An 18,496-nucleotide genomic window follows, 5' to 3' on the forward strand; every position below is an offset into this window, starting at 1 on the left:
TTGTCGCAACTGTCACTGTTAATTTAGAACATCTCGAACATTAACTATCATCAAAATCATTTATGTCGACCTTCTGATTCAATCCATCCTTCTCTCATCAGTTCTTGCAAAATTTGATGATGCACGACCCGAAGCCATGGCCACATATGTGCTTCCAATATCATGGTTCTGTTCGTTTATCCGAATTGAAGTGTTTCTAATACCAACCATTCACCCTTATAGCACTCCAATGAGTGATGGATAACTAAATTATATTCCTTGATGGGTGAACCGATTTGATGCCCAAGATTCCTTCAATCATAACCATGACCTTCAATCATCTCGTTACTGTAATGGTTGTATGAAGCTTTCGTATAATTAAACCTGCTTAACCTTGAAAATTTTTCGAAGGAAAATGATTGACAGAAGACTAAATCACTGGTTTCCCTGATGGAAACTGTTGCTACGATCTGTTAGTTCGAACACCATGATTATGTCACTTTTATATCTTCTAATTACTGTCCTTTTAATGATATCGAACTCAGGCCGCCCGCACGCTGTACAACATTTATCTATTTGACAAATGGCTGTTCTGGTGTTCTTGTGAGCACCAGTGTGATCAGTTTAGGTTGAAAGCAGTGAATTGTTAACAAATGCTCATCTGAAATGATTTGGTGTTGATAGAAAGTGGCCTCCAAGGCAAAACCATATATTAACCTGGCCTGATAACTTGGCCAGCCTAATCTGATCTTTTCCCTTTTGGATAGTACTTTTCTTATCGCAATCATCTTGTCTGGTTGTCAAAAATTGTTAAGAATCCAACAACTGGATAGATGCATTTTTGAATCATTGAGATGCTTTTTGAGACCAAGTCAGCTGTTGGGAGCCAACCCATCGAAGGAAGTGAATTATGAGTTTGGTTATGGATTATAGGCATGAGCTGTACCTGTATTTATTTCTTAACAAGCTTATATTAGTACTGAACTCAGTTGTAATGTTTTAATATATATCATGGTACCATATTGCAATGCACGTTAAACAGGTTTTCTATAATGATGAATTGTTGGTTGGTGTATTGTCCATATCTTGCTAACCCGTGTCATTTTTTCCCCTTCCCTATGCTCCAGTATGGGCATGATAGCTTTGTGCCACTGTCTTGACTCTAGCTTTAAAATATTTGAAAAATAAAAGAAAATAATAAAAATTAAGCAGGCAAATAGGTAGAAATCCACATCATCTTGGCAGATAAGAGAAAAATTGTGCGAAGCCATCTCATCTTGTGAACTGTCTCATATCTTTCGCATGAAAGAAGGATTCACCATCTTTCATACAAATCCACCGTTCTATCAGCCATCACACAGCTCTCAAAGCATTCCGAACTTTTTATTCATCCATCTGTACATATCTCAAAGTGATCGGTGAGTGATCCAATGATGGATTTGCTTGAAGGAAGGTGAATCCTCTTTTCATGCGAAAGATGCTACCCAGACCTATTAGACATAGCTAGCAGATGAACTGCCGGCAATCAAATTTTAAGCACTTATCTTCTAAATTGAGTGAAATATTGCAGTCTGTTGGGAATGCTGGTAACTAAAATGATCAAGAAAGCTTCCATTTTCACATGAATTTAGAGAATCCTCTTACCAATTTCATTGTCAATCCTTGTACACTATTTGTCAACAAATTTTCTCATTTGGCACCATTGCTATATAGGGGCCCATAGGTGTCTAGTCGATGTAACATGTCCCATGGTAGGTGGCACCTCGCTTTTTTATGGATTAACCACATGCTCTCTTATTTTGATTAAGATTAACTGAATAATTTTTTTACCGTTAATTTTTTTCCCCCACATAGACCTACTTCATGCACGATTCTTGTCGTGCACGAATATTGAACACGTGGTTGACGCATGCATGCTCCTCAAATGACCTCATGAGAGCATACAATAGCTCCGGATGCATGTAATGGGTCATGATCACATAAATGTATCATGCCGACAACTATTTGTGACACTGTAGATGCATGCCATGGTGCATGCTCTTAGATAGAGATATAGTACCTATGTTGTACCAGGGTACCCATCAGTATCTAAATTTTTATGAATTGGGCATTGCCATGGGAATTAGAACCTGGGATTTATTTCAAACTCGTTCACCCTTTCTCTGAAAAAAAAAAGTGCAACAATTTTTTACATTGAAATTTATGCATGGTTCTAAATTGAATTCAAGGACCATCAGTGAATGCGTTTTTTTTAATAAAAATATGTTTTTAAATGTCAAATTTTGTATAAATATTTTTTCAAAATTAATATTTGTATATATATATATATATATATATATATATATATATATCCCTATCAAACACTTGTTTTGCTATTCTATTCTTTTTTTATCCTTATTTTTGCATATATATCCACACCTTCTAATGCCGTTAAAAAATTAAGGGTTTCAAATTAAAATGACTAAAATATTCTTAATGGATAGATGTGCAAAGAAAAACATTTATAAAGCGATTGCGATGGAAGATAAAAAATAATTTCAAAATTTTATTTTATTTTTAATTAAAATAGATATAGTTTTTATTAACGATGTTAGAAGAACCGTTATATTAAAAGTATTTGTGCAAAAATAGTATTATATAAAGATACAAAAATAAATATAAATTTAACGAGGATATTCACACAAATATAAATTTTTAACAAGATATTCTTGCGAATATAATTTTTTTCAATTTATTTTTGTTGCTTATGAGGTACATTTAAGCTCCACGCAAGACCAACTTGGTGTGGTTACAGTGTCCAATCTTGTCAATAATCCCCTGGATTCAAATAGCATTATTGGTGTGGGCCATTGTACAATGGTATGTATACAGAGTAGCAAGATGGTTGCATTTATTTATTTCTATTAATTGAGAGTGGGTAGTAGATGATCCATTGGTAATTTTTCTACCGAAACCTTGTGAGCTTTTCCAAAGTTTCCTTTTTCTTTTCTTTTCTTGAGGTTTTTCTGGCTGCTTGCCTAGAAGCAACGGCTAGGTGTCACCATCCTGATAAAAATTTCACAGTATATTGTGTGGGGTTTCACCCACCATTGCTTTTGAAGAGTTGAAAGCTTGCTTCCTGAAGAGCACCGTGCTCTCTTGTAATCTCTCTATAAAGAGAGCTCATGATGCCTCGGCACTGGAGCACCTCCTAAGGTCTTGTGGAGATGGGGCTGCTCCTCTTTCTTGCTCTCTCTCTTCTCCTCGCAAGAGCATCTCCTCTTGGAGATGTTCCTCAAAACTCATGCTCTACCGAGTCCAAAGGTAATCTTCTCCACCTCATGCTTGTGTGATTTATTGATGTTTCTGAAGCAGTGATGCCTCTTTTTTTATAGGATACTGAAACAAGAATTGAATTTTTCCTTCAAATATCACCCTCATCCTCTATCTCTTGTCTTAGATTGTCTTTAATCTCTCTCTCTCTCTCTCTCTCTCTCTCTCTCTCTCTCTCTCTCTCTCTCTCTCTCTCTCTACTTGATTAATTCACTAGGTTATGAAAGTCTGAGAAGTTTTTAGCTAGTTCAACCGAGATTTAACAGCTTTCTTTCTTCTAATATTTAGAATCTCTTCATGCTTAGCTGTCTTTAATCATATAATGAGAAAAAAAGGAGTGGTTTTATTGTTTTGAGTTAAATTTAGAAATATGCTTGTGTCTATATATAAAGATTAAACAAAAATTAGAAGTTCTTGGACAGCATCAAGTTCTTGGATTGGGAGGCCAAATTTTGATGAGACAATTAAGATAATTATTGGAATTTCATTGCTAGAAAGAATTTTAGGAAATTTTTACTTTTAGAATTAAAATAAGTAACATCAAAAACTTAAGATGCCTCTTTCTTTAATAGTGAAAATTTAATTTGTTGCTTAATTCTTGTAAATTCTTGAGAATTTTTTCTTTTATTCAAATGCAAACTCAGCAGAGTTAGTAATTAATCTGGTGCTTAGTCAGGAAACCACCAAAGACTTAGTCAAAAACAATCATATCATGTCAAAAGAAATAAATTATCATCCTTCGGAGCCCACTGCCAACCTTTGTGGATTCTCTTTATTTGATGTCAAGAGTCGAATTGACGTGCCACCAAACCACTGTTCCTTTAACCCAAAATAAATTAAATTACCAACCCAAAATAACCAATATCATGGATCTTCAAGTACTCTATTAAGTATTTTCTTAATTATTTTCAGAAATAGGGTGGGAGTGCCACCAAAGTCTTTGCATATATTTTTCAAATGCTTACAAATTCTAACTAATTTCATCGTAAGTTTCCATGGTTATGTATTGGGATCCTATTTTTCACACCAACAAGAAAGAAAGTCATGGCAAGTCTTAAGCAAGCAAACTATGAATAGATAAAAATCGAAACCAATTGTTCCTAGATTTTCTTCTTTTCGTCAATTCTCTTTTGTTTGTTAGCTAAATTATTTTCTTTAAATAATATAGTTCTCTTTTGATATATATATATATGGTGGAAATTTGGTAGCTTCTTGGTTTGGATCTCAGAACTCTTGGCAAAGTTAAATTCAAATGTTGGATGTCGAGATCAAATAGGCTCACTAGTTGAGCTATGAGCAACTTCGTTCTTCTTGGAAGCCTAGATATGAACAAAGTTTTGTATGAAATGTAGATATTGTCATCTATGCATGCATGCATCTTTAAAATTTCTTGATAAATATGATTCATCTTGTTATGCACCCTCTTGTCACTTGAGCTATTTACTTGTAGTGTATGAATTGTGGGGCTATTAATTAGGTAGATCCGGGCCTACCAATTTGAAATCTTCTAATTGTGCGAAACTTAGAGGCCTAACAAGGACAAAGTTAAAATGTTATCGGGTCCCCACGACTAGCCATTTGGAAGTCACAAATAAAATCCCAACACGTGTGGTAAAATTTTTGTCGGTGCCAGAATATGATATAAGAGCATTAGTGGTCCCTAAGGATGGCAATGCATAAAAGTTTAATTTGTTTAACTTACTCATTATAGATCGACTATATTACTTGTTTAATGAATTAGTCAGGTTCGTATATATAGTTTTGATTTGTTTAATAAATATATTGAATTTAGGTTGACTGATGTTTGATCTATCATATATCCGATTCGATCCATATCTTATTCAACTTAATTTGATTGCCGCCTCTAGTACTGGTCTCTCTCTCACACGGTTATGTTATAGATGATCGGTAGCGGTCATTTTTTTCAATCAAAAAATGTTAAAGATCACTCTCCATATCAATGCTTAGTTATGTGGATGTGGCCTATGATGACACCAAATGTCCTTATGTATCATGTTAATCTCTGATTGTTAGACAGTCATAACGGATTCAATAAATTGAGCACCGGTATGGTGGTTGATGGATAGCAATATTATTTTCCATTTTGTTTCCGCCGATGTTTTTATTGAGTAGTTGATGCAATTAATCATGGTAATGCCATGCTCTAATTAGATTGAGGTGTTATAGCTTTTTTTTTTTTCTCTTCTTTTCCAAAAGTAAGCCGATCAAAAAAGAAAGAAAGAAGGAGAGAAAAAAAAGCTCACCACATTATTCTTGCCCAATTTGGAAGCTCAGCAAACCCATGGACATGAATCATAGTGTTTGTTTCACGAGCATACTCATGAATCATGCATTAAGTCCAACTCCATTTAATTCCATTCATAATTCAAATCATGTATAAATATAATTGGAGCCAACCACCAATTAAATTGGTGGGTGCATTTACCTCAAAACCAACTTGCCGGCGCCAATATTGGACACACTTCTTTACGTGACAACCGAACAACAAACTTAATTAGTACTACGTCTTTACAGAGGACCACAGCTTCGACAGCTCCGGCCTCCACCTCACTCTCCACCACCCCCGGAGCCCCTGCTCGCCGGCCACCCTCCACCACCTCTCCTTCTCCACCGTGCTCTCCCATGACGACTCCCGTGCCCAATTCCTCGCCGCCCGGCTGAACAAAACCGCCCACAGGCCGAAATCCGCCCTCCTCGACCCCGACGCCGCCACCATCCCCCTCAGCTCCGGCATGTCCATCGGCGTCGGAAACTACATCACCCGCATCGGCCTCGGCACCCCCTCCACCTCCCACGTCATGGTCGTCGACACCGGCTCCTCCCTCACCTGGCTCCAGTGCTCCCCCTGCCGCGTCTCCTGCCACGAACAGGTCGGCGCCGTCTTCAACCCCGCCTCCTCCTCCTCCTACCGCACCGTCTCCTGCTCCGCAGCCGAATGCGGCGGTCTCCAGTCCGCCACCCTCAACCCCTCCGCCTGCACCACGTCCAACGTCTGCATCTACCAGGCCAGCTACGGAGACAGCTCCTTCTCCGTTGGTTACCTCGGCAAGGACACCCTCTCACTCGGCAGCGCCGGCGGGGTCCTCCCCAACCTTGTCTTCGGCTGCGGCCAGGATAATGAGGGCCTCTTCGGCAAGTCGGCCGGCCTCATCGGTCTGGCGCGTAATAAACTATCCCTGCTATCGCAGCTTGCCCCCAAACTCGGCAACGTCTTCTCCTACTGCCTGCCGACGACGGCGTCCACCGGATATGTGACGATCGGGTCATATCCACCGGCTCGTTACGAGTACACTCCGATGGTCTCGAGCTCGCTGGACAGCTCGCTCTACTTCGTCAGGATCACTGGCTTTACAGTCGGAGGGAAGGGGCTCGCGGTGGCACCGTCGGCGTACACCAGGACGCCGACGATCATTGACTCAGGCACGGTGATTTCCCGGCTACCGTCGGATGTCTACACGGCGTTGAGCAAGGCGGTGACGGCGGCGCTCAAAGGGCACGCCCGGGCGCCGGCGTACTCGATACTGGACACGTGCTACAAGGGGAGTGCGCAGGGGCTGGCGGTGCCGGAGGTGGATATGGTGTTCCAAGGGGGGGCGAAGTTGAGGCTGCCGGCGAGGAATGTGATGATCGACGTGGACAGCGGCACGACGTGCCTGGCGTTTGCGCCGGCCGGGAGGGTGGCGATCATCGGGAACAGGCAGCAGCAGACGTTCCGGGTGGCGTACGATGTGGCGAGGTCGAGGATTGGGTTCGCCGCCGGTGGGTGTGGGTGAGGTCGTGGTTCACGATAGTGGCGGGAACAATAATATAATAAAAGATGGATGTATATTCTATTCTTGCTTAATGGAGAAGGGGAACTTGATAAAGCGGCAAAGAAGGGGATATAGTATCACCGGGATATGGTATTCCAAAGGAAGGTGACCATGACGGAAGGACTATGGCGGGCCAGTGTGCTGACCTTTATATCAAGTTATTAGGTAGATGAAACCAAAGTAGTATAAATATATCTATGAAAATCCAAAAATAAAATATTTCCAAAAATAGCTGCAAGATCTAGTATAGAATTCTATAATATAGTCTCAGTATGATTGGCCATAAGCAACTATCTAGTCAGCTACACTATTAGCTTTCTTGTAGAAATATGATATCTCAAGAGCAAGCAAAGTATGCATCATTCGCTGGCAATCATGTAGAAAAAAATAAGGTATAGCATATAAGTATCTTGAATCTGAAAGCCATCTAATAATAGTTAACGAATCCTCCTCCAAACAAATATGAGATGTCTTTAAAGCCTGTATAGCATAAATCAGCCTCTCCCAAATAGCATATAATTCCGCTATTGAAACTGTAGTATCGAATATTCTGGCACCGCCTAGGCTAAAAAAGAACCACTAGCACTCCTGATAACAAATTTATCTCCACCAAAAGCATCTTTCTTCTGTATATTATCATCAACGTTGATCTTGAGGAAGTAAAGGGGTGGTGGCTCTCAGAAAAAATATGTTACTTATGGAGCTGCAGAAACTGCATGGGAAGAGTCACAGATTACCTATACTGTTAAAGGTTCCTATGGAGCAGTCTCATGTATCAATTCCTATTCCTGAGGATGCTCTAAAAACAATCAATCTTGAACTCAGTCTTGTATCTTGAAAAATACGATCATTCCTACATATCCAGATATGGTAAGCAATATGATACATCAAAATTGCTTCAGTTCTTCCCTTAGCACTAGAAGATCTCCTTTTATGGTCTAAAGGAAGTCATCAAGAAAAAAGATGGGATAATAGACGAATCTTGGATTGGGGCTTGCCTTCAAACATAAGATGCTAATCTACATTGTAGTATGATATTATTTGTTGACTCCTCCACATCCGGACATCAATCACAATGGTTTGGTATATGAAAACCACGTTGGTAAAAAAATATTTTGATATGGAAGCCGGCACCAAGCAATCTTCTACATAAATAGAGCAATTCTTGGATGGACACCTAACCTCCACACCCAGTTGATATCATGGTTTGGCTGAGGATCACTAAAAAGAGTCTATAAAAGTCCAATACCTCGATCGTCATACTAGAAGATGGCACCCAACCCAGCCTGTCAACACTATCACCATCTGAAATAAAAATACTGATACTTTATCAGCTAATTCCTTTGCAACAAATTAGAAAACAAGTAGTTGATTCCATCTCTTTTTCTGAATAACTAATAGATCCTTGGCCATAAAGCCTTATAGTAAATTAGCATCAATAAAAGTTATTAGGTCTTTCAGACCGTACTATTGCAATGGGGTGAAGGGTTTTAGCATGTTATAATGCGCAGCGAAAGCTAGGAATTTTAAAAATTTCTTAATAAAGTCCCTATGCATGAAACCCTTTTAAGCCTAGATCACCTTAATGATTACAATCAAATGATATAAAATAAATGCAGAATTAGTAGAATACCTCAAACGCTAATCCAAAGTGTACAATCTCCACGAGGCGTCCAAGTGTTCGCCCTCCAATGGTGATCCATACGAAAACTTGATCAAGACTTTAGCTCCAAAGACTTTTGATCCTTAATGCAGAATTCTTCTAAAGAACTCTAATGGCTTGCTTTCCTTCCTTTCTATTTTCTTTTAGCCTTCTAAAATCACTTCTAATCCTTTTGTCCTAAAGAAGACCACCTTGTCTTGGCTTAGGACACACTAGAAGCAATGCTAGAAAGAAAGAAACTAATGTAAGAAAGAAAGAAGAGAGGAGTGGGGTGGAATTGGAATGATGAAACCCATGGAGTGCTAACCTATTTATAATTGGTGTAGGGATGCATCTCCAAGGGATGCATCCCATCCATACATCCTCTCATGAAAGGGCATCATCTAAAGGGCCATATCAAATAAGAGGAGGTGTAGATCAAGTGAGGAGGTGTATCAAATGATATGTCCTTTCATGTGGTACCATATTTTGACCAAGTCAACATCACATGCTAATCACATGTCCATCACGCCTCACCTCTTGATCTTTCATGATGATGATCCAAGTGCTCCAATGCAAGGCGCCATTCACTTGACCCATTATGTCTTCATCCAATGGTGGGATTAAGATCCAATGGTCAATTATGGTAGCCATCCTCTAACCCAATCCAATTGGGTTAAACCAACTCTCCATTATGTCTTCATCCAACGGTAGATCAAGATCTAACGGTCTAGATTGAATGATTTATTAAATCTAATCCAATTAGACTCAAACCAAGCCAATTAGGTGCCAACTCTTGGCTAACCCATATTAGAATATGATCTAATCAAATTAGATCAACTAAGAATCAGATTCGAATCCAATTCGAATCAGATTCGAATCTAATTCGAATTAGGAGCTAAGGTTTGCAACACCTGCTAGGATGTTTATCTTGCAAACATGATCTAATCCAATTAGACCCTTGATAAGTTTCCTTGTGTGTGACCCATTGGGTTCCATACTTAGCCAGCAATAGGTGTGAGTGCGAGTTGACCCAACTTGATTAGAACTCTTCTAATCGATTTAAGTCCAAACTGCGCGAATCCGAACTTAACAATTAGAATCCTTTCTAATTGGTGATCGAATTAAACTCTTTAATTTGATCAAACCTATAAAACAAGATTGACGTCTAGCAACGTGTCATGTCTACCCGAAAAATATGGAATTTGGTAGAAATACCAAAAATACCCTTCAGTGGCAAGTTACCATGCAATTCAATCCTTTAATCAAACTGCATCCCAAATATGTATATGAGTATAAATATATGTCAAACTCAATTTCATATTCATATTTTTCTCAATCTTTTAATGATAATTCAAATAATGAAACATTAGAAACTCTTTCTAATTTTCATTCTGCTTTGATCAAAGGCTTCCTGAATTATCATATGATTAGAATAAATAGGATGCTATCTTCTCTTACTAGAAGTGATTAATTCCTTGTTGACCTACTCATAATCTTCGTACACAATTCACCATATCCAGAAGACCTCGTACATAACTTATTGTCATGAATGAGTGTAAACCAAAATATGGGTTCATGTGCACAAGATACCATGGTGATCTCAGGTCATAGGATCAGTTGCACAACTCCCACTAAGAGAATCATCTTTTGACATGTAAGTAAGACTTCATAAGATTTCTCTTTGTAGGTCAATTCAGTGAACTCATTCCTCTAATGAGTACCCACATCTTTGTATTAGTGTCTCCATATAAATGATTGTGAGATCAATCATCCTCTGCATCGAGCATACATAAGACATGCTAGTCTTTCCGGTAATCATTGATCCCGACTCAATGTACCAATGACTGGAAATATTTAAGATTAGGATTTTAGGATTTTAAGTCTCACTAGTATGATCTCATCATAGTCTTAAAACCATTGCCCTAATCTAAGGAGTTTATCATAAATATAATCAACAGCATATGATAAAACATAACGCCTTTATTCATATTTAAATGTCATGTACATGATTTGGACAAATCAAAAGAAAAAATCTTTCGCAATACATATTGCGATTGGCTTGTAGGGCATCTACTCTTTCAATCTCCCACTTGCACTAAAGCCAATCGCTCTTATATTTTATCCCCATACAATCGAGGTGGCGATCGAACTGCTGTTGTGGTAGAGCTTTAGTGAACGGGTCTGCTAAGTTGTTCTTTGTGTCTACTCGTTCAATGACTATGTCTTGTCTCTCGACGATCTCTCGAACGAGGTGGAAGCGTCTTAGAATGTGCTTGGATTTGTGATGAGATCTTGGTTCCTTTGCTTGAGCAACAGCTCCAGTGTTGTCACAATAAACTGAAACTGGTCCAGCAATCTCAGGAACTACTCCCAACTCAGCGATGAACTTCTTCATCCAGACAGCTTCCTTAGCAGCTTCACTTACGGCGATGTATTCTGCCTCAGTAGTTGAGTCAGCTACAGTTTGCTGCTTGGAACTCTTCCAGCTCACTGCACCACCATTTAGGGTAAAGACATACCCTGAAGTGGACTTGCTATCATCTGGATCTGATTAAAAACTAGAATCAGAAAATCCTTCTAGTTTCAACTCAGATCCTCCATAAACTAGAAAAATATCTTTAGTCCTTCTTAAGTACTTAAGAATATTTTTCACAGCTATCCAATGATTTTCTCCTGGATCAGCCTGGAATCTGCTTGTTATGCCTAAGGCATAAGCAACATCAGGCCTAGTACATAGCATAGCATACATAATTGATCCTACTGCCGAAGCATAGGGAATAGAATTCATTCTATTCCTCTCTTCAGATGTCTTAGGAGACATCTTCTTAGAGAGACATATGCCATGACTCATAGGTAAGTAACCTCTTTTACTTCCTTCCATGCTGAATCTTTTCAGCACACGATCTATGTACTTAGACTGGGACAAGCCTAGCATCCTTTTAGATCTATCCCTATAGATCTTTATACCAAGTATATAGGATGCTTCTCCCAAGTCTTTCATGGAAAAGCTTTTTGATAGCCAAGTCTTGACCGATTGTAACATTGGAATATCATTTCCAATGATTAGTATGTCATCTACATACAATATTAAGAAGACAACGGCACTCCCACTAGTCTTCTTGTACACACATGGTTCATCTGTTGGGAACCCGCCCATGCCGCTGATATTTCAAAAATTTTTCAGATGGCAGCGGAATCGGCATGCACGGGTTCGACGTTCATCGTATGAACGTTGTTTCGAGACCTTTCGTAATTAGGTAAGAATTAAAACTTTTAAAACTATTAGGAAGATCAAATCTTCACCTTGCGTGGGTAGATGATCACCGCAAATCTGAATTCGTGGTTTTGGAAGAGGGTTCGCTTGAAGCCGTTCAAACGTCCGGCCTCTACGGGTATCCACACGAAGCAGGATCCGATCCAAGCTTTCTATCTCACCGGGGTGCTAGCTCCCTTGCAGAGATAGCTTTGATGGCTGATGTCCTCTCTTTCAATCAACTCTTGATTGCACTTGAGAGGAGGAAGAAGAAGGATGAAGAAGAGGAAGAAGATCAAATCCCTTCGCAGCTTTCTTCTCTTCACACGCGCTGAAGCCAAGGAAGAAGACCAAGAGGAGGGAGACGCCTCCTCTTCTTTTCCCCTTGCTGATGGCGGCTGAACCAAGGGAGGAGAGGGAGAGGGTGGCCACGGCTTGGAAAGGGAGAGCTCTCTTCTCTTGGGGCCGGCCCTAGTCCTCCTTTTATAAGGAGTGGAGCTCCTAACAATTAGGAGCTCCAAGACAATCTTCTAAAGAGGGAAGGGGGGCGCCGGCCCCTCTCTTCATGCCGCACACAAGGAGAGGAGGAGGGGCGTGATCCCTCCTTCTCGTGATGCCCTAATCCTCTTCCAAAGAGGATTGGGTGCCTCTCTTATGGTTTAATCCCAATCCAATTAGGATTAGCCAAATTGGGTTCAATTTATGCTAGTCCTAATCCAATTAGGACTTGAATGAACCATGACTCAATTGAACTCTTCAATCCTAATCCAATTAGGAGTCATGTTGATTCATTAGATTATTAATTAATTTAGACTTAAGAAATCCTAATCCAATTAGGATTTGTTTAATTTTAGTCCTAATCCAATTAGGACTCTATTTGAATCCGAAGTCCTAATCCAATTAGGATTTCTAGGAATCCTACTCCAAGTAGGAATCCAATTTTAATTCAAAGTTCCTAATCTCATTAGGATTGTAGGAATCCTATTCCAAGTAGGAATCCCAGTCCTACTCCAACTAGGATTTCCAGTCCTAATCCAATTAGGACTCTAGGAATCCTACCCGAAGTAGGACTCTTGTTTCAAGTCCAATCAATTAATTCCCTTTGTTCCTTCTTCAACTTCGTATCAATCAAATTGATTTCTTGTGATTCCTAATCACGATTTCAACCATCGGATCGGTCAATACTTCTATTGTGTGTGACCCCATAGGTTCTATTCTGACTGGTAGTGGGATATATTGTGATCTCTATCTCAATATTATTGAAAACTCCTTTCAATGGGTTGGAACGATTCCAACTCAACTCATTAGGGTTTATCGATCATCAAGATAATCCCTATGAGTCCCACCATCCACCAGTGACACCTAGCAGCATGTAGTGGCTACCCAGTAGAATGGAATGATGAACCTCTAGGTGCAGTTAACGTGTGATACAGTCCTACTATCGTGGATCCCTACAGGACGGAGGTCATGGACAACTCGTCAAACCCCATCGTCTGTCATATGTCAAGATTTATTCGACTCGAGTTCGATAGTGGAAAACTCTTTTTCCACTTTATATCACTGCCCTGGCCAAGGTCTTAGAACTCAGTCTAACAAATCACATAGGATCACTCCTCTTCTATCAAGGTCGATAGATTCCTTATAGGTGCATACCCTACTCCTACAGTGAACCTACTGCAGCCAATCTACACTGCATGGACCCATATGGCTAGAGACCATGTATGTGTGCAGTCAAACTACAATAACCTCACTGTGAGTAGCCGAAGCACCGCAGGTCAAAGGACCAGTCACACTACTGCAACATCAAGCAAGTCACTGACGAGTGGATAGACATCCAAGTGACTTCTTGTCTTGGTCACGCTCAGTACCCTTGTTCTCTAACAAGCACCTGCACTATCACTTCAGTGTCCCTACACTGTGGACTCAAGTCTCGTCCATCCAAAAGGAAAGTGATCTGTGCACTGATCGGATCGATCACCGTCCTCGTGATGATCCATTGATCAGGAGCATTTAGAAATTAATCACCAATGATACATGGCTCAAATTCTCAACTCTTGAGAATATGTATCATCATCTTATTAATTCCTTGGACGATTCATAGACACATAAATAATATGAATGAAAAGATGCCTTTTATTTATTCAATAATAAACAGTCAAGTACAAAATTATGTCCCTAGAATCAACAATGTGTCAGCCAAATTGGCTTCTAGGGCATACATCTAACATCATCCACATTTTTGATAAAACCAAACTCTTTGACTGTTGTATCAAAACGGATGTTCCAACTCCTCGATGCTTGCTTTAATCCATAAATGGATCTCTTAAGCTTGCATACTTGATTTGCTCTCCCACTTGAGACAAATTCTTCTGGCTGTGTCATGTAAACCTCTTCCTCAAGATAACCATTAAGGAAGGCGGTTTTGACATCCATCTGCCAAATTTCATAATCATAGTATGCAGCTATTGCAAGCAAAATCTGAATAGATTTAAGCATGGCAACTGGTGAAAAAATTTCATCATAGTCAATTCCTTGCTTTTGCCTGAAACCTTTTGCCACCAATCTAGCCTTGTAGGTTTCTACTTGGCCATCTGCTCCAATCTTCTTCTTATAGACCCATTTGCAACCTATAGGGTTTACACCTTCTGGTGCATCAACCAAAGTCCATACTTGGTTGGTATACATAGAGTCTATTTCGGATTTCATAGCTTCTAACCATTTGTTAGAGTCATTACTCATGATAGCTTTCGAATAGGTCAGAGGATCATCATTTTCGACGATGTGGGCTTCATCATTCTCAATGATAAACCCATACCTCTTAGGTGCATTTCGCACTCTATCTGACCTTTGGAGAGGATATGTGTGTTGTGGTTGTACTTCATCAATGGGTACATCTGGTTGAAGAATTTCTTGTGTTTCTATTTGTAGGTCTTGAACTTCATTAAGTTCAATTCTTCTTTCACTGCCCTTTTCTAAGATAAACTCTTTTTCTAAGAAAGTGGCATGCCTACTAACAAATACCTTTTGTTCAGTAGGGTGATAGAAGAGATATCCAATACTTTCTTTGGAATAACCTATAAATGTACACTTATCTGATCTAGCACTTAGCTTATGTCCAAAAAATTTTTTGACATATGCTTGGCAGCCCCATATTTTAAAATATTTAAGATTGGGCTTTCTACCTCTCCATATCTCATATGGAGTACTAGATACAGATTTTGAAGGTATCATGTTTAGCACATATGTAGCAGTTTCTAAGGCATAACCCCAGAAGGAAATAGAAAGATCTGTAAAGCACATCATGGACCTTACCATATCTAATAGAGTACGATTCCTCCGTTCAGCTACACCATTTAGTTGTGGCGTATACGGAGGTGTCCATTCAGAGAGAATGCCCTTTTCTTTAAGATGATTTAAAAATTCACTAGAAAGGTATTCACCTCCTCGATCAGATCGAAGGATTTTAATACACTTTCCGGTTTGTTTTTCAACCATACTTTGATACTCTTTAAACTTATCAAAGGCTTCGAATTTATGTTTCATAAGATACACAAATCCGAACCTTGATAAATCATCAGTGAATGTGATGAAGTAAGAGTATCCACCTCTAGCTGGAGTTGTCATAGGACCACATACATCTGTATGTATAAGTCCTAATAACTCACTTGCCCTTTCTCCATGTCCAGTGAATGGAGACTTGGTCATTTTTCCCATAAGACAAGATTCACAAGTTCCTAATGATTCATAATCATAAGGATCAAAGAACTCTTCTTTGTATAACTTGTTGATTCTTAATTCACTTATGTGACCAAGTCGGCAATGCCAAAGGAGGGTATTATTCACTTCTTCTCTCTTTCTTTTATTGCTTTTATTAATATGAAAGACATTGTCATTAAGTAATAAAACTAGAAGACCATTTTCCATAATGCCATTGCAAAGATGCTTATTAGAAAAATAAATAGAGCAACCATTGCCCTTTCCATTAATTTCAAAACCTTTCTTTAACAACAAAGAAATGGAAATTACATTTCTAATAATTTTGGGCATATAATAACAATCTTCTAATTGTAGGAGCTTTCCCGAAGGCAATTCCAAGTTGTAGGTTCCAACAGCTTCAGCCTGGATGGACTCTCCTCCAGCGCCATACAGCTCGAAGTCACCTTTCTTCAAAATTTTAATTTTCTGTAGTCCATGCAAAGATTTGCAAATGTGAAAACCACAGCCAGTATCCAATACCCATGAATTTGAATTTGAAGAACTTAATGACAAGTTGGCATGTAACATAAACATACCTTTTGATGCAACTCTTGCATCGGTCTTCATACTTGCAAGAAAACTCTTGCAATTCTTTTTCCAGTGGCCAGCTTTGCCGCAATGAAAATAGGTACTTGATCCAGAGTTTTTCTTTCCTTTTTTCTTTTTGATGCTACTCTTAGGGTTCAATCGTTTCTTAGAACCCTTATTTCCCGATTTCCTCATAGAAGTGCTATTTATAAGAAGGAGTGGACCTTTATCCTTCTTAATATGCCCTTCAGCTGTTTTGAGCATATTTAACAGCTCGGGCAGGGAGGTGTTCAGCTTGTTCATGTGAAAGTGCACAACAAACTGAGAGAATGAATCAGGCAGTGATTGCAGGATCAAATCCTGACTGAGCTCACTATTCATAGCAAAATCTAATTGACTTAATCTGGTGATCAAGTCTATAACCATAAGAACATGGTTTTGCACTAGAGTTCCTTCATTCATTCTAGCACGGAACAACTACTTAGATATCTCATACCTAGCAGTCCTGCTTTGTTCTCCATACAACTCTTTTAAATTGAGAAGTATGGATTGAGTGTCCATGCCTTCATGTTGCCTCTGTAATTCATTGCTCATAGAGGCAAGTATGATACATTTGACAGTCACACTGTCATTTTTCCACATCTTATGTGTGGCAACCTCCTCTTCTGTAGCATCATCCCCTAGATCTCCAAGATCAGGGGTTTCAAGTATATAGGAAATTTTCTCCTGAGTGAGTACTATCTTAAATTCCTCAACCAGTCCACATAGTTTGGTCCGGTCAACTTATTGGCATCTAAGATGCCTCTTAGTGAAAGTGAAGAAGCCATTTAATAATTCTACATATGCAAGAACAAAAGTAATATAAGCAGACCAATCATGATGACATGTTTGCAACTAGATACGGACTTTAATCTAATTTGTCTCCTACTATTTTTATCGAATATCATAGCCCTCTCCTATGATAAACGTGAAAATATAATTTTTCTTAGTAGGGTTGAGATCCTAATTCATCATAAAAAGCCTTGTGTTTACACAACAAACTCTTATGAGTTCAAAGGTAGGAAACTCTTTCCAATTGCATCTCATGCAATTCTCAACTTTATCTTGTCCTCTTAAAATACTTATTGCCTTGTGTTAGCACAACAAACAATAATATTTTAGTTAAGTCAAACCCTTCATTTCCATATAGTCATATTCGAATAATATTGCCCTTGTGGTTGCACAACAAGGCAATATATTAAAATATGCCATAAGCATCTTAATGAACCAAGACAGTATAACATCAGTCCCCATTGCAAGTCTTGTGTTAGCACAACAAACTAGCATGGATCTTGACATAATAATATCGAGGCATGAAGGAAGGCTATCAATAGTGTTATATCAATATTAAGCTTATCCATAATAGGCAATCAAACAATTGGCCAGGTAAGCAGGTGGGAGGCTCCCCTTACTCAGAGAGTAAGGTCCTAATTAGAGAACCACCTTTAGTGCTTTCCTTAGACACCAATTAGATCAATTGTTCTAATATGGGTTAGCCCAAAGTTTTTCAACACTATGACTTAATATAATTTTTATTGAGGGCTTACTAGTCTCTAGCACATTCTTTAATTGTAACATATATTTAACATGTCTAAAGTAAACTATTATGCATCATGGCTATCTCATAGCATGTATAAATCATAAGCAATTAATTAACATGCTTCAACATATTTTCATATGGAAAATTTCATATCATGATATTTTATTACATAACATATCATATATGAATCATACATTTCAGCATTTCTTTAAGCATATGACATTACTATCTCATAGTAAATTAATAATCATACATCATACATAATTATTTGATTGAACCAATTAAGGATGGCTCTGATACCACTGAAGGGTTTTAGCATGTTATAATGCACAGCGGAAGCTAGGGATTTTAAAAATTTCTTAATAAAGTTCCTATGCATGAAACCCTTTTAAGCCTAGATCACCTTAATGATTACAATCAAATGTTATAAAATAAATGCAGAATTAGTAGAATACCTCAAACGCTAATCCAAAGTGTACAATCTCCACGAGGCGTCCAAGTGTCCGCCCTCCAATGGTGATCCACACGAAAACTTGATCAAGACTTTAGCTCCAAAGACTTTTGATCCTTAATGCAGAATTCTTCTAAAGAACTCTAATGGCTTGCTTTCA

General features: G+C 38.8%; 1 protein-coding gene across 1 annotated transcript; it reads left to right on the top strand.

The window, feature by feature from the left end:
* The first annotated feature begins 3,066 nt into the window (after positions 1–3,066).
* Positions 3,067–7,411, top strand: LOC103718454 (aspartyl protease family protein At5g10770-like). Its single transcript, XM_008807287.4, has 2 exons — positions 3,067–3,282; positions 5,827–7,411. The coding sequence occupies exons 1-2, from the start codon at positions 3,186–3,188 to the stop codon at positions 7,083–7,085; spliced, it is 1,356 nt and encodes a 451-aa protein (XP_008805509.1). The 5' UTR covers positions 3,067–3,185; the 3' UTR covers positions 7,086–7,411.
* Positions 7,412–18,496: the final 11,085 nt, after the last annotated feature.

Source organism: Phoenix dactylifera, unplaced genomic scaffold, assembly GCF_009389715.1.
Source record: "Phoenix dactylifera cultivar Barhee BC4 unplaced genomic scaffold, palm_55x_up_171113_PBpolish2nd_filt_p 000334F, whole genome shotgun sequence".
In the NCBI taxonomy this organism is placed as follows: domain Eukaryota; kingdom Viridiplantae; phylum Streptophyta; class Magnoliopsida; order Arecales; family Arecaceae; genus Phoenix; species Phoenix dactylifera.

Bases quoted from the DNA above. Each gene is read 5' to 3' on its own strand.
- LOC103718454 (XM_008807287.4), top strand. From the start codon at position 3,186: ATGGGGCTGCTCCTCTTTCTTGCTCTCTCTCTTCTCCTCGCAAGAGCA. The intron at 3,283-5,826 runs GTAATCTTCTCC...ACGTCTTTACAG, and splicing joins ATGCTCTACCGAGTCCAAAG to AGGACCACAGCTTCGACAGC.